Raw genomic sequence first — 15,985 nt, 5'->3', positions numbered from 1 at the left:
CATAGTTGGTTAATATGAATGTCCCATCTAATATTTCGATCTACTATCACACCTAAGTATTTTATTGATTTTACTCTTTCTATTGATGGACAAGTGCAGTTTTGAATTATTCTATTGTGATTATGAATGAATAAATTTAACTCTTCTGGTGGCTGGCCACTATTATAAGGAGAAAATGTTACATATTTTGTTTTGCTTGTATTTAATGTGAGGATATGACTATTCAACCATGAAAATAAATGAAATAAATAGACTTTGAGATATAGACGAAGATAGGTTGAGGAAATGTTTTTGTATTCATGGAGTACAGTAACTAATATTTTATTCGTGACTGAGATATTGACGAAAATTGAGTTGAGAAATTCATTTTGCATCCATGGAATAACGTACAGTAACTAATAATTTATGAAAAAGCAGTTATACACCCATGTAAAAGCGTAACTTCAATCGGCATAAACTATATGTAAGGCTGTGATCACATTGAATGCGTAAGCTTAATGCAAGTGCACTTCGAATCTTGCATGAGCCGAAAAAAAATCTGGAAAGTGCCATTGAAAAACGTTGTGACAGTTTAATTTCAGTGTGAGTGACCCTATTGCTCGCTTGCCAGATTTTGTTTTTCATCTGCACGCTTGGTCATTCATAACAAAGCGTTTACTTGCGCATACAATGAGATCACACCCTTAGGGCATAGAATAACAAATCTAGATTAACAATCTATTAATCTAGATTGTTTATTCTATGTTTAGGGTAAAAACATAGTGGGTAGTGGGGCGGCGTAAAAAATGTATTTTTATAACATTTTGAAGTCTGAAATTTTTATAATAATTCTAATTTATCAGAGTAGTAGGTTTGCGATAAAACAGTACTAAGTTATTTGAACCGAGTTAGTAGAACGGAGGGGTGTCCCCCGGACAACCCCCCCACCACAAGTCAAGATCCTAGCTTGCCTGCATTTTGGCCCAGCCTGGTAACCCAACGTAGGCAAATAGAGGCCAGTGAAGGCCAACGCTGGCAAACCATTCATCCACACACTGGCGCTGGTTGTCATTGGGCCAACATGTGTGGATGCGGCATAACCTAACCTATCTTTTGAAAATTTTGAATTAACTTACTGTTGATAGACTTTGGGAGATGAACATCCGTTTTAGGCTGAATCTGTTGCTACTTCCCAGGTATAGCTAATGTTTTGTATTAATAAATGAATAAATAAACAAAGAGGCTGCAGGCCTACCTGTAGAGTTGTAAATGGTTTCAAGATTTGAGAATGTAGTTCAAAGGTACCAAATTCAGTAGAGATTGATTACCGTAAGAAATTTTTTTGAGGAATTAACAGTCTAAATAAAAATTCTTACCTCTCGATCAAGCTCCTTTTTGAGGTAAACATTGGCTTCGTTGGTTCCAAGATTTTCGATGCGAAGAATTTCATTTCCGATCTGCTCACGAATTCCAAACGTGAGTGGATCTCCATCAGGATCAGTTCCACGAAGTCTGTAGATGAGACTTCCTGTTAAAGAATAATTATGCCAAATATTAAAAAAATAGATAAACAAAATGCAGAATAAACACTTATTTAGTTTTAGGTTATGTTATGAATTATGATGCATTGATGTTAGTTGTTTTAGGTTATGTTATGCTGTTATGATTTGCTCAATTACTGTATTTGAGTTATTAAGAATGAATACCCTACTTAATTACTTGAATAAAAAATCTTTCAAACACCGTATTTAAAAAAATAGTTGTAGAAATTCCAGTCTACAACAAAATAGGTACATCATCAAAACTTAAGTTATTTAGTTTTAGGTTAAAATATTATGTTTTGTATAATTCTAAAAGTTTTTGAAAATAAATACCTACCCTACTTGACGTAATTACTTGATTAAAAAAAATTTCTCAATAAGTAGCGTATTTTACCAAAAAGGAAGTCAAAGCCCCCACTTAGACATAGATTGCAGTTTGAATTGGTTTGTTTTTTCAGATTGGTTTCTACAAGGATGCAGGTTTGATGCCTAGTGAGATCGGACTCCCCGAGAGAATGTTGCTCTAGAACTTGCTTATATACTTACAGCGAATCCAAAAACGCTCTGCGCGAGCTGTGAAGTACGATGTATTTTCGACGTTTATATGAATTTCTGACAACAAATTTCAATTTTTTTCTAATGAAAATCACTTCTTTCTAGTAAAAATCTCACAAAATTCATAGTTTTATTGCAAATTAATCAATCTGTAGATTGATATTCTTGAAAAATAGCCTTTCTAAGTTTGCATGAAAATGACAGTGTAGAATTCTTACTAGAAGTTTTACAACCTCCTGTTAGATAGCGCTTGATGTGTAGTGTACGATTTGGTTCCAAATTCAAAAGCTATATTCAAGGACTAAAAATCCTGGGTCTATGATACCTGTTATAAATGGTGTTATAATAGTAAAATAATACATCAAATCAAAAAGAATTCAATGCTTTTCAATTCAATTCATTTCAATTAGTAGGCCTATTTTTTTATACATTTATTGAGAGTTACAAGCTCTAAAATGTCGGATAAAAACCTGTGTTTTTAAAAATAACGCACTCATCTCAAGATCATAATATATCATATAAAAATTGCATCATATTATCACAAAAACTATTGAAGATATTACAAAACTCTATACTGGGGGACTCTTGATATGTTTACCTTCCTACTACCCTAGATTTTTCCCTCTATAACCCTTTGTTGAATTTGAATTCACTTTTGATGTAAAATCCACATTTCATTTGAAAGTAGGCCTACAGTAATCCACATTAAAGTGCTTTTAAATTCACCATTAATTTAATATTATAGAAAATAATGAATATCCAACATAATAACAGTAATTTTTCTCTCCTAAAATACAAATACTTAGTTTGACAGCTCTCTAATTAGTCCAGGTAATAAATGCTTAAAAAGTAGGTATAAATAGAGGGAAAATTTTGGAAGAGAATTTTTGACCCCAGAACAGACATAGAGAAAAGATTGTATAGGTGTGCTCTTTTTTCCATGATTTAGGGTAATTCATTGTAATCTACATGATTATTGAAAAACAGTCAACAAAATTTCTATTTCTATTTCCATGATTTAGGGTAATTCATTGTAATCTACATGATTGTTGAAAAACCGAATAGAGTTTTAGAGAATTAGTTTTGCATCGATGCTAAAGCCTGCTGTTGCATTGTTTGTTTTGTATTAACTACATAAATTATAAATTATTTTGAATAAATCATAAATTGAATATAAATTATATTGTTATTAAGGATTGTATTTGTATTTTAATGAGGATTGTTACTACTGACATAGCCTAATGTATTTCATGTACTAATCGTCTGAAATAAGTAATTGAATAATTGAATCATCATCATCCTAAAAATATCAATATTATAATCTATACCTTAAGGAAAGAACTGATGGCTTATACATGTAGGGGATTGGAAATTCACGAATGACGCATCATCACGTTTTAACTACTGAACTGATTAACTTGAAATTTTGCATATAGATTCTTCAATTACCGAGGATGGTTATGAGCATGTTTTCAATTCTTCAAGATTTCATTACGTCAAGTTTTTAATTAGACCCTTGTGGAGCACGGGTTACCTGCTAGTATATAATTTTGTGATTTAAACTTTGACATTCGAAAGAAGGCCTTTAATCAGCACATCATGGCTAGTAGCCAAACTGAAAAGAACCCGCAATCTTGGCAAAACAAAGGTGAACAGGAAAGAAACGGTGCACAAAGCGAACTCGGCGATAATTGTTTCTTTCCAGTAGTTGATTTAAATGAGCGCAAAAAGCGGAGTGAAACTCACCCACGGGCGTATCCTTTCCCTCCTTGAACCTGAGGACGATTTCCGTCTGCCCGTCGATGAGGAATCGGGGAGGACTATTGGCGAGCGCGCCACCGAATATCAGTGACTGCGGGAAGCAGACCACAGCGATGAAGAAGCGCCACTCCCAGCCGCGCCACAGTCGCGGGCGACTGCCACCGGGCCACAAGTCGCGCCACAAGCTTCCCATAATAGCATCTAGGCAGCAGCAGCAGTGCCCCGCTCTCTGCCCCGCCAACCATTAGAGCGCATTTGTACACCGGGCAAAATATGACTATTCTCTAATAGCCTATATCTTTATTAAGTGAAATAGTACATTTTATATTGGCACATTTGTACACCGGGCCAAATTATTCACTAATATCTTCAGCTAACTCAAATACAATTGGTGGAATAGAACATTTTTTATTGGCGCATTTGTAGACCGGGAAAAATTATTCACTAATATCTCACACACTGTGTGGAATTCATACTATCGTCACTTATTGAATCACAGAGCTTTGTGCACTTTTTTGACATTATTTTACGCTAACACGTTTGGGGTGGAATGATTTGATTCATACTATTGTCATAAAATAAACCACTCATTGAATCACAGTGTATGGTCCACTTTCTTGACATTATTTTTTGTTAGCACGATCCTTCAGTATGGCACTTGATTCCTGATGGTTTCTGAGTTCCTGTAACAAACAAATAACTCCTGTTATTATATTTTCAATGAAAATTTTCAATCAACATGTGTAGTCAATTCGATTCAAATGGAGGACAGTTAAAAATATTTGAATAAATTGCAAAATTCATACTTTAAAATTATTATGAATCCATTGATTACTGTAATAGAAATTTCATTTCATTTTTCATCCTACTGACCACCTATGAAAGGGGTATAAGGATTTGTCAATTATAATATAAGTCGTCAATCTTTGCATTCCATAATGCAAAAAGAATTCCTCACTGGAATAAGGACAAACCTGCAACAACTCCTCCCTCACCTTAATTCTGAATTTTTCACCTGTAAGAGCCTTTATGCATATTGGCAATGAATTATATAGCCGAATTCCTGCACTCTTTACCCCCCTCTCATACATACCAGTTCGATGAATGTCGTCTCTGAGGTTTTGTCTATATCTGGTATTGTATGAGTGGAACAACTCTCCTGTATTGAACCTATCTTTATTCCTATCAATAAAACAAAGAGCCTCCAAAATATATACACCTGGTAGTAGGAGAATCTTTAACTCTTTGAAATAATCTCTATAACTTGCTCTAATAGATTCACCCATCATCACTCTAACTGCCCACTTTTGAATCCTGTATTGCATGAGTTGAATTGCCCCAAAATATAACACCGTATGAAAGAAGAGAATGAAACACAGCAAAATAAACACTTCTAAGCGTTCCTGCATCCAGCAAATTGTACAACTGCATAAGAGAAGTAGGCTATCATATATGAAAAGAAATAATATGAGCATTAATATCGCGAAGTCCTCATTGTAAAACTTAATAATTGTTGGCCTACAGGTTGACCTGACCGCTTTGATACTACACCTTAACATTTGACAAACCAGGTTACCTATTTTTAATGAAATTGTATGGGTCTATCATCCAACACATGAAGTAGCTACCGGTGCTAATTGTTTGAACACATTATAGAGGCTATATATAGTCACTGTAAAGTTACCATAGTGACTTCAAATCAAATAATTCAGTTTTATTTTGCCAAAACGATATTATAAATCAAATTACATACAAAAATCCAGGTCAAAAATATACAAATTCTCATAAATTACTAAGAATAATGGATTCAATAGAATCTTCACATAAAGTGATTCCTTAAGGTGCGTACAGATATACGCGCCGCGAAAATGAGCAATTCACTTTTAATCAGCTGACTATATCTGTATTTTTACAGAAACGGTAAGATACAGTTATAGAAAGTTTGGCATCAGCTGTTAAAAAGTGAATTGCTCATGTTCGCGGCGCGTAAATCTGTACGCACCTTTAGATTTAAAAAAATCTTCACATAAAGTAGGTAATCTCTTTGAAGTCATTGTAAAACACGTCACCTTGAAGAAATAATCGGGGAATAATCAAGCTGTTTATTTGCTTTAGTGCAAGAGTTAGCAGAAAGACCGAGAGAAGTGCTTCTGTATGATTTACCGGTACAGTTTGGGGTAATAGAGGTTGCATGCTGCAGTGGCAATGGATGTGGGACATACTCATTAGTCACGTGTTTCGGTCATAGTTTTGCCACGGAATAATTTCTTCTAAGTGAAAATAGGCGACTAGTAACGGTTCACCACTTCAATAGTTCCTGGCTCAACTGTAATTTGCTTTTTACAACTTTTGATGCTATTTTATGGATTTGGAGAAAATGATGTTCAACAAAACAACCTACTACTGTGCATAATTTTTCCAAAGTCAAAAATGTGTTTATTTCCAAGTTTTTAAATATTACAATGCTTAATAATTTAAATACAGAAGATATACAAAAGAAAAATAAAATTGATGAAATATTCTATAATATTATAAATCATACCCAATGATTTTAGAATAATTTAGTGAGGGAAAATAATGTTTGATGAGAGATAAAATCGAATATTCGATAATATTTAAAATTAAGTAATAATAAAATTGAAATTATTATCGAATATTCGATAATATTTGAAATTGAGTAATATTTAAAATTGAGTAGAATTTGGGAGTTACAACTCCTGTCAATATCACTCCTATTAACACAGCAAAAGTGATCATCAAAGCATACAAAACGAATGTCCAAATACAAGTATGTATGAGGCTCAGCTTCCAATAGGTGATTATTATAATATTTTTACATTATCATTAAAGTTAAATGAAAACGATATTGTCAGTTCCAATATTAGTTCCGTTTTCATTTCACCTTAATATGGAGAAATTCCACAATATCTCTGTTCATAACGTCATTAAATTTGAATGAGAAGAAAGGAGACTAAGAAAAATTATCATGTGTAATTTTTGAAAAGACTACAAAGCTAGAAATGTTTTTTATCAACATAATTTGAAAAAAAATTATAACTGGCAGAGAATATGCTGTTGCGTTTCTAATAGTTGTATTGAAAGATGAATTTCATGAATTAGTCAATGGTTATTTACTAATTGAAGTAGGTACTTCATGAAGTACTCTACACTTAATGGAGGAGTAAATTACACCCAAATTCTCTCAACAAAAGTAGAAATAGAAAGAACATGATTTTAATCACATTTTTGAAGTACCAATACCTGATTTTCCATCTTGCTTAAAAACCTTAAAAAATTATAAGGAATGAAACATACCTTATTGGGTTCAGTAAGCTCAACAATTTTCATTTCTGAATGAGATTTCTATTGAGATGGTTGCGCTAAGAATTATTATTTTTCTACCATTTTTCTAAAGATTTTCTATTAACTATCTGTGATGTAACACACACACAATCTATTACAAAAAACGAATTTCATGATTTGGTAGACCTTATAGAAAGAGATTTCAGCACTGATGAATGCTATGAATTTGGAAATCATTTATTCACTACAATTTTACTACATCTAGATGGACAATTATTTTTTAGTCTACATCAAATTTAAATTGTCTCCCTCTATTATGCCTGTCCAATCATCCACTGAAAAAATACTGTAGAGTGGAATAATATTTATGGGCATTTCATAAAGATAGATACTTATACATGGACATAGATAACCTCTTAGCATTCTATTCCTATTATTTATTTTATGCAAGTTATAGACAGTTTTTTGTCTATCTCAAATTCTAATTGTCTTCCCCATTGATGGATCATTTCTATTCATTCATTCACTGAACAATAGATCCGAGTCTTCATGATCCGAGTGCATAAAGATGAAGGTTCACTGACATAGATAAATTATTATTTTTTAGTCTACTTCAAATTTCAATTGACTACCCTTTTTATGGATTATTTATCTTTAATTATCCACTAAAAATAGAGTAGAATAATATTTATGGTTCGCAACTCAAGGGATTGGTTCCCAGTGTACGTCTAACGATAACGACCTATTCAGAGCAGCTGAGAATAAAATAAAAATCGCCATCATGATAGCCAACCTCCGCCATGAAGAAGAAGACCATGAGGATAAAAATTCACAGACATAGATCAACTTTTAGCACCCTATCCCTATTATCATTACTTGTGCCTAGTTCTAGATTAAAGCTAATTTTCCCAACATAAAATTTATTGCTCCACCAAAACAAACCCACAGAATAACGAGAGGATAATCTATTTGAACTCCCAAGTTGCTAGTAAAGTACATGAGCTATAAACCAGTGCGATTCAGGTTAGAACAAAGAGTACCCAGAGCAGTACAACACAGCAGAGGGTCAGCAACAGAAATAACACTCTTGGTTATTGGACCTTGAAAGCTGGACACGGATCCTTGGTGGTCACTGACCAACAGCATAAATCTGCATCAATCAAACAAATGTAAGCACAGCGCGCCCCCAAAACACTGCTACATCATTGCATTATCTGATTGCGAATCACACACTGACTAGATTACATCCAATTAGCAAACTACGGTATTCCTACTTGCACTAATCTGCAGCCGGGTAGATAAGAGTAGAGTAGAGTAGTTCGCCAATAAGGTGAGCCTACCTTTACCTGATGTACTGGCAATATTTGAGTCATGCCGTACCAAGTAGAGTTGAGCGCAGATGTGAACACAGCACAGCGAAAGTACTATTAGGCCATACATTCTGAAGACAAATACAGCATTTTTGAATACAGCAAATACAGAATATTTGTATTATGTGGCCATACATTCTGAAGACTACAGCACCATCCATGTAAAAGAATAATAGACCCTGGAGACCCTGTTGTTTGAATTTGTGGAATTAAATTGTGCACGGTTATTGAAGTATCAAGCATTTAAGTGATTTGAAGAATAACCCTATTTGAATTATTTTGAGTTATTATTTAAAACTTCATCTTCTTTCATTATTAAATTATATAATTTCTTATTTCATCTTTTGTAAGTTCTTAATGACTCGTATTGGAGAGTATTAGCAACTCTCCAACTCTCACCTGCTCACAGGATTACTTTACTTTACTTTACTTTTTTTTGTTCGTCACAATTACTGAACTGCATTAAGGGAGCAACGATCCCGCAGTATATGACACGTCAAAGTTTAATCTAATATCTACCATCCCTCCTATTTCAACACAACAGATCCAACATAACAGATATCAATCAAACATTATTCAACAAGGAAGTCTGCTAACCTGTACGGACACAATACAATGAGGAATTCCCTGAGTGAGGATTTCCCTTGCAGGTGTTTTGGTTTCTTATATTTTTGCTGAGTTTTGTTATTTGTATATTTTTTGGTTTTCAAGAACCAATAAAGAATTTTTTGTTTGAAAAAAAAAACTGTAATAAATTTCTCTAGATTAGACATTCTGGAAAATGGAATAGGCCCAAGTAATTTGATAAACAATTTACATTGGAAAGTGTACTCTCAAAACTTCATTAATTTATTAGCTATCAATCCTGAAATGACTCGTCACCACAAAGATTTCAACTCTAGACGGCCATTTATTTGAAAAAGTAAAACCGATGATAAAAAAGTTTTTCCTTAAAATTTAATTCATTTTGGTAACTTGATAGTTCAAAAAATGACACCAGAGTAACGTTTCAAGAGCGTGGTGCACACAGTGAGTATAGAATGAGTACAGAATAAGACTTAGTAAGTACAAGATATAGAATGAGTGAGTACATTCTATATACTCACTGGGTGCACATCATCAAAGGCCCCTTTTTCGGAAACGATGTTCAAAAGTTAAATGCATCTTGAATACAACGAAATAAAACAGCCCGTTTGCGGGTGCGGAATATTTTTATTACAATTTTGATTTGCATTTATTGGTATTGAAAATTCTCCAATTCAAATCAGAGTTGGAGAGAGGCCTTTATAGGCTAAAGGCTACAAAACTAAGTTGTGAATGTGAATTATTTTTCATGATAAAAGTGAATAGGTATCATTATCATAGCATGGAAAAACTTATTGAGATAAATAGGATAAACTATTCAAGAGCCAACTATCAACCACGGATCTAAATATTTCAAGCTATAGCAAAAACGTTTTTGAATAAACGTTATTTCATTCTAGGTTCCTTCCTGTTATCTTGATAAGGAACTGTGACGAAATTCTCAAATCGAGAAAAGATTGAAGTATAAACACTATTTACAAAATAATTATGGGGAAGTACGCTACAATAGACAACAAAACGTTGACCTTTCACTTTTATTGCGCAATGAAAGGGTCTGCAGCATTGATAATTCACATTGGACTAGAGAGGAGGATAATGGATATCTGAACAGGAGAGATAACTTGCAAAAAATCATTGTTTTCAGAGCTGAATAAGGAATGATAGCAATCAGCTTGAACAAGGGCTTGCCAAGCCCATTGACTAATGATCCAGGGATCTATTCAAAGGTTATAGCAGATGCCAAAGTGAAATAAGATTGGGACAGTTATGAGATCATTTTGTTGTTTACAGTTAATCTAGAATGTTCGTGGATAGTGAACTATTCTCATTATTTCATGAGGCTACGAAGTCGTGCAGACTTCTACTGACTTCTCAAGAGCTTGTTTGTGGGCCCCTTGTACTCGTTGAAGCAGTTGGAGGATGATGGATTTTAGGATCATGGGTATAAATACAGCACATAATGTATAGACCAGTATAACCGCAGCAGTGCAATAATACATTGCACTGTATTCTCATAGAGAGAACAAAATCTTACAGGAGAGCACACGGTAGTTGAATTTCAACATCTCATTTCGTACGAGTAGGAGAGGGAGACACATTAATCCTACTTTTTGTGTAGTTGAGAAGTTGATATTGTGGTAATTATTCATATTGAATGAAAAAGACTAAGAAATTGTCAAAAAACACAGATTTATTGATACTTAGAAAGACCGGTCTCGGTTATTAAACCATTGTCAATCTCTGATAATAAACTGATAGTTGTTAATCTACTAAGTATCGGTTTACTAAGTATCAATAAATCCGTGGTTTTTTGACAATTTCTTAGTCTTTTTCATTCAACATTAATCCTACTTGATTATTATTTTCCAAGTATTGTTTTATTGAAACATTATAATATTATTATTCTTATTAATATTTATTTATTAGGACAAAAAAATTAATTATTGATTCATCATTTCCATTACCTGCGCACAGGATTTTCCTTGCAGGTGATTGGTTTCTTATATTCTTGCTGAACGTTTTTTTTTGTATAATATGTTTTGCTTTTGAAGAGCCAATGGAGAATTTCGAATCACATTCATCGCAATCATCAAATCGATATTATCAGACTACTATACACCATCAAATTCCTTCCTTAAAAAAGGAAGGAATTCCTAAAAAAAGGAATTCCTAAAAAAAGGAATTCCTTCCAAACTCCTTCCTTCCTGAGTAGGAGAAAAAGGGGAAGATGCGATTCAAATCAGCTGTTTTCCCCCCCTCCCCCTCCCCCCCGCCCCCCATCACAGCTGACCAGTGACGTCACTTGACCTTGCAGCTGTTCAGTGACGTCATCTGACCTTTTCCCGCCTAAATTTCCCGCCATCTTTCCTAACCTCAAACAAATTTCCCTCCATTTCTGTTCCCGCCATTTTTCCTAACCTCGAATAAAGAAGTTCCCTCCATTTTTGTTCCAGCTGCGCGTGCGCGCGCGCTCCAAGTATTGATTTTCACAGACAGACAGACATAATATGAAAATAGGCTATTGTAATTAAATATTTTAAAATTTCCCTCCATCTTTCCTAACCTCAAATAAGGAGGAGTTCCCTCCATTTCTGTTCCCGCCATAAGCCCAGGGGTGCGCACGCACCCCGCCTCATTTTCCCTCAATTTTCTTCTCTATCCTCAAACTACTACTATAGAAGATTTTAGGCTAACCACCAAAAATCTTTTTTCCCAGCCCCCCCTGGAACAGGGGAGCGTGTGTGTGCGCGCGCGCGCTCCAAGTATTGATTTCACAGACATAATAATATGAAATAGGCTATTGAAATTAAATATTTAAGAAGTAGTAACAGTTGTCATCTATTACAGCGCGCGCGCGCGCACAGCGCTCAGTGTCCAAGTATTGATTTTCACAGACACAATATTGTTGTACATCTAATTTGCTATTGAAATATAATAGCTATTGATTTTCCACCTTACCCCTCCCAGTAAGGTTTTGTACGGGGGCATAGAGCCAGAAAACACACTGAGAGAGAGTATTGATTTGCTGTACTGCAGATTGCATACTTTACCCTGTGACCCACAGAAGTGAGTGTTTTGATGTACTGCGGGTTGCATAACTCACCCCGCCGCCGCCGCTGCGTCTTCCCTTACCTGATGCACCACTTACCTTTTGTAGTTATTGATTGGCAGCAAACAAGAAGCCCCGGCAGGAATAGAAGCTGATTAATTGATACCCCCCTCCCCTCTTACCTATTGGGTAAAGGGGGGTATCTAAAAAACTGTCACAAGTAGCAAACTTGCTATATTGATTTTCCTCTACAACTGATTGTCTTTAGTTTAGTTTGAGTAAGGAAAGAGAAGTAAGAAAGAAAGAGAGAGCTAGTGTGATTCAGTTATGTTTTTTTTCTTTTATTAACACATTATGGTAATGAACACACACACACAGGACACAAAACGTTTTTTCGATTACTCTTTTTTGTTAAACAAACATGATTGAGTGCTATTAACCTATATGTGACATACAAGTCACAAATTTGATTTGACAAAAACACATACATTTTTGTATTTTCAAAACATTATGATTTTCTTCTTCTTCTGAAGGTAACAAACAAATATAGTGTCAGTGCTATATAGTAGCATACATCAATAAGTGCAAAGATTTATATATATATATAAAACATGAATAAACACACACACCATAGAGTCTGTTGAAGTTGATGAGTACTTTAAAATAACATTATGATTTTCTTCTGAATGTAACAAACAAATATAGTGTCAGTTCTATATAGTAACATACAACAATAAGTGCAAAGATTTATATATATAAAACATGAATAAACACACACACACTATAGAGTCTTTATAATGTTGAAGTTGATGAGTACTTAAAAATAATTATGTACCTTTCAAAAGAAATGATCAAATGAGCTCAATTTCACATGTCTATTGTGAAGAACATTATTTACTTACATTAATGGAGGAAATACGTCTATGTATACAAAAATCTCTTGCACAACAGCAGAATAGTGTTGGTGCCGATAGACATAACTATAGATGTTCATTGCAGATTGTCCATGCTTTGCATGGCTATATCAAAAAATCAATGTTAAAATTGACCATGATTATGTAATACCAATTGAATAAATAAATGTACTTTGTGTGTGTTAACCAAAAATATATATTATTTTATTTGCCTCTCTCTCTCACTCTTCTTTACCCATCTTCACTCACTGTATTATTTTCATATACAACACAAACAGTGTGTGTGAAAATCAATACTCTGGCACGAGCGCCAGCGGGACAGACAAGCATCCTTTTTACGGCTTCTTATTAGCCAATCAATAACTACAAAGGTGAGTATAACAGAGGTGAGAAAAACATTGGGGGTAAATTACGCAACCTGCAGTACAGCTAATCAATACTCTCAGTGTGTGAGTTCACTCACAAACCTTACTGGTGGGGTGAGGTGGAAATCAATAGCTATTAAATTTCAAATAGCACCTATTAGATATACAACAATATTGTGTCTGTGAAAATCAATACTTGGACACTGAGCGTGTGTGCGCGCCTTAGCAGTCTGCTTATTGGCGGGAAAAAAGATTTTCAGGTAAGTCTAGTTGGAGGTTATACTTCTAATTATTTAATTTCACTAGCCTATTTCATATTATGTCTGTGAAAATCAATACTTGGAGCGCGCGCGCGCATGCGCAGCTTATGGCGGGAAGAAAATGGAGGGAACTTCTTTATTTGAGGTTAGGAAAAATGAGAGGTTAGGAAATGTGGAGGGAAATTTGTTTGAGGTTAGGAAAAATGGCGGGAACAGAAATGGAGGGAAATTTGTTTGAGGTTAGGAAAGATGGCGGGAAATTTAGGCGGGAAAAGGTCAGATGACGTCACTGAACAGCTGCAAGGTCAAGTGACGTCACTGGTCAGCTGTGATGGGGGGGCGGGGGGGGGGAGGGGGAGGGGGGGAAAACAGCTGATTTGAATCGCATCTTCCCCTTTTTCTCCTACTTTCCTGGAAGCATTGTAAATTGTAATAGTTTGTAGCTGATTCACTCACTGATCGGTTCAATTTCTTATGCCATTCACAGTTTCAAATATTTGTATTCAAATATTCAATGCATCCTAGAGAAAACAGAAGAGAACAGTCTATAAAGTTTGGGGAACTACAGATTTACAGAGTCGTATGAAACTTCAGTGTAGAACCTCGCTTATAGACGCCCTCAATTCCTGCTTATCGGTTAGGCTCAACTCACACTTTCGCGACTCAGGTCGAGAAGAGACTCGACTCTAGTCGAGAGCATGTGTTTCCAAATGGTGACACTCAGACCAGTCGATTCTAGTCTCCGCGACATTACCATTTGAAAACACATGCTCTCGACTAGAGTCGAGTCTCTTCTCGACCTGAGTCGCGTAAGTGTGAGTTGAGCCGAGTAGGCTTTCGCGCTGGACAGCCCTCGGCGTGATCTCCTTAGGGCCAAGCCATATGAAGCGGGGTTTCAGGCGTTGGATGAGTTGGAAGGGTAGGAAGCTTTCCGATAGGTTGATTATCAGATGATTCCCGAAATCAGCTGATAATCAGCCAATTGGAGAGCTTCCTACTCTGCCAACTCGACCGTCTCCAGTGCAAAAATTGAAAAAAGCATCAAGCAACAAAAAATTAATGTTGCTTGGCCCTAGAGTCTGATCAAACTATCCTATCTAATTTCAATGTTTTATTTCATTCTCCGAGCATCGAGCATCATTCCGTTCAGTTTGTGAAGAAAGATAAAGATAGACCTACTTAATAAAAACAATATAAAAAACTTATAGTACCCTTTATGAAGAACTTTGAAATATTTTAACGACTAGTTTCGACCATAGGTCATTTTCTAGTTCAAAACTTTGAAATACTACAAGTTTTTTTATATTTTTTTATTAATTTGAAGAAAAGTAGCCCATATAAGTGAAGTGATTTTATAGACCTACTTCTATTATTATAAATATAAACATTTCAATATAATATAGCCTACTCACTCAATGATCGAACTGCTGATGACATAATATCTGAAGTGGAAACTCAGTTATTCTCACTGAACAGCTTCATTCTCTGAAATAAGAAATACAAAATGAATAAAATAAGCGAGAATCAATAATTCCGTAAATTTCGATATCATGTTTTACAAAGAGAGAATTAGAGCTGGATGAAAACCCAGAAGTAATTTCAAATGTTTTAGTTTCAGATTATTATAGTATAAACTATCACCTTTAATGAGCTATCACTATTCAATGAACAATAATGATAAATAACCATCAAGGCAAAGGTCTTCTCAAAGAATAACACAAGGCCAGTGAATTACTCTCATTCATGGACTCTCATTCAATGTCACTTACTCAGAATGGAAACTTGAAACCTATTCCACTTGTGGAATGGAAGATGAACTACTAGGTAGTCACAATTCTCTCTAGAACAATATACTTCATTTCTAAAGACATTCATAATCTGTTTATAAACAGGGGAAATATACTTATTAGTTATTCTTTATTGATTCATACATCAAAAAATCATCAAACATCATCAAAAATGATAGGGAGAGAAAAAATAAGGTAACCTTGTGCTATTCCTCTCTCTCAAATTTATAAAAGGTTACACATAGTCCAAAATAGGTTGTCATGTAGTTGTTCACTTCACAAAATTTTCAGTTCTCAATTATTTTTACAACGATTTTCAAATTTAGATGCTCCAAAACCAAACATAGAAGGAAATTTTTACATTATTATCACTAAAATAGGAAATATTCACATATTAGAAATAATTTTGAAGGACCAAAAATAGAAACAAACTTAAGTTGTTGAGTCAAGTTGATAAGATTGTCTTTTGAAGAGTCTCCAAAACTACTCAACGTCTCTCAAGGCACACTGTAGACT

At 34.6% G+C, this 15,985-nt stretch overlaps 1 protein-coding gene across 1 annotated transcript in view; it reads right to left on the bottom strand.

Annotated features, from left to right (window-relative positions):
- Positions 1–15,985, bottom strand: part of LOC120351757 (cadherin-23-like) — a gene marked incomplete in the record, with an annotated part of 175,403 nt that overhangs the window by 68,151 nt on the left and 91,267 nt on the right. The window contains 2 exon segments of the mRNA XM_039429863.1: positions 1,356–1,507; positions 3,822–4,519. Of these exon segments, the coding sequence (XP_039285797.1) occupies positions 1,356–1,507; positions 3,822–4,029 (360 nt within the window).

The sequence above is a fragment of the Nilaparvata lugens genome, chromosome 1 (genome assembly GCF_014356525.2).
Source record: "Nilaparvata lugens isolate BPH chromosome 1, ASM1435652v1, whole genome shotgun sequence".
Lineage (NCBI taxonomy): Eukaryota > Metazoa > Arthropoda > Insecta > Hemiptera > Delphacidae > Nilaparvata > Nilaparvata lugens.
Note: the sequence above shows the minus strand (reverse complement) of the source record. Positions and strands in the feature narration are given on the sequence as shown.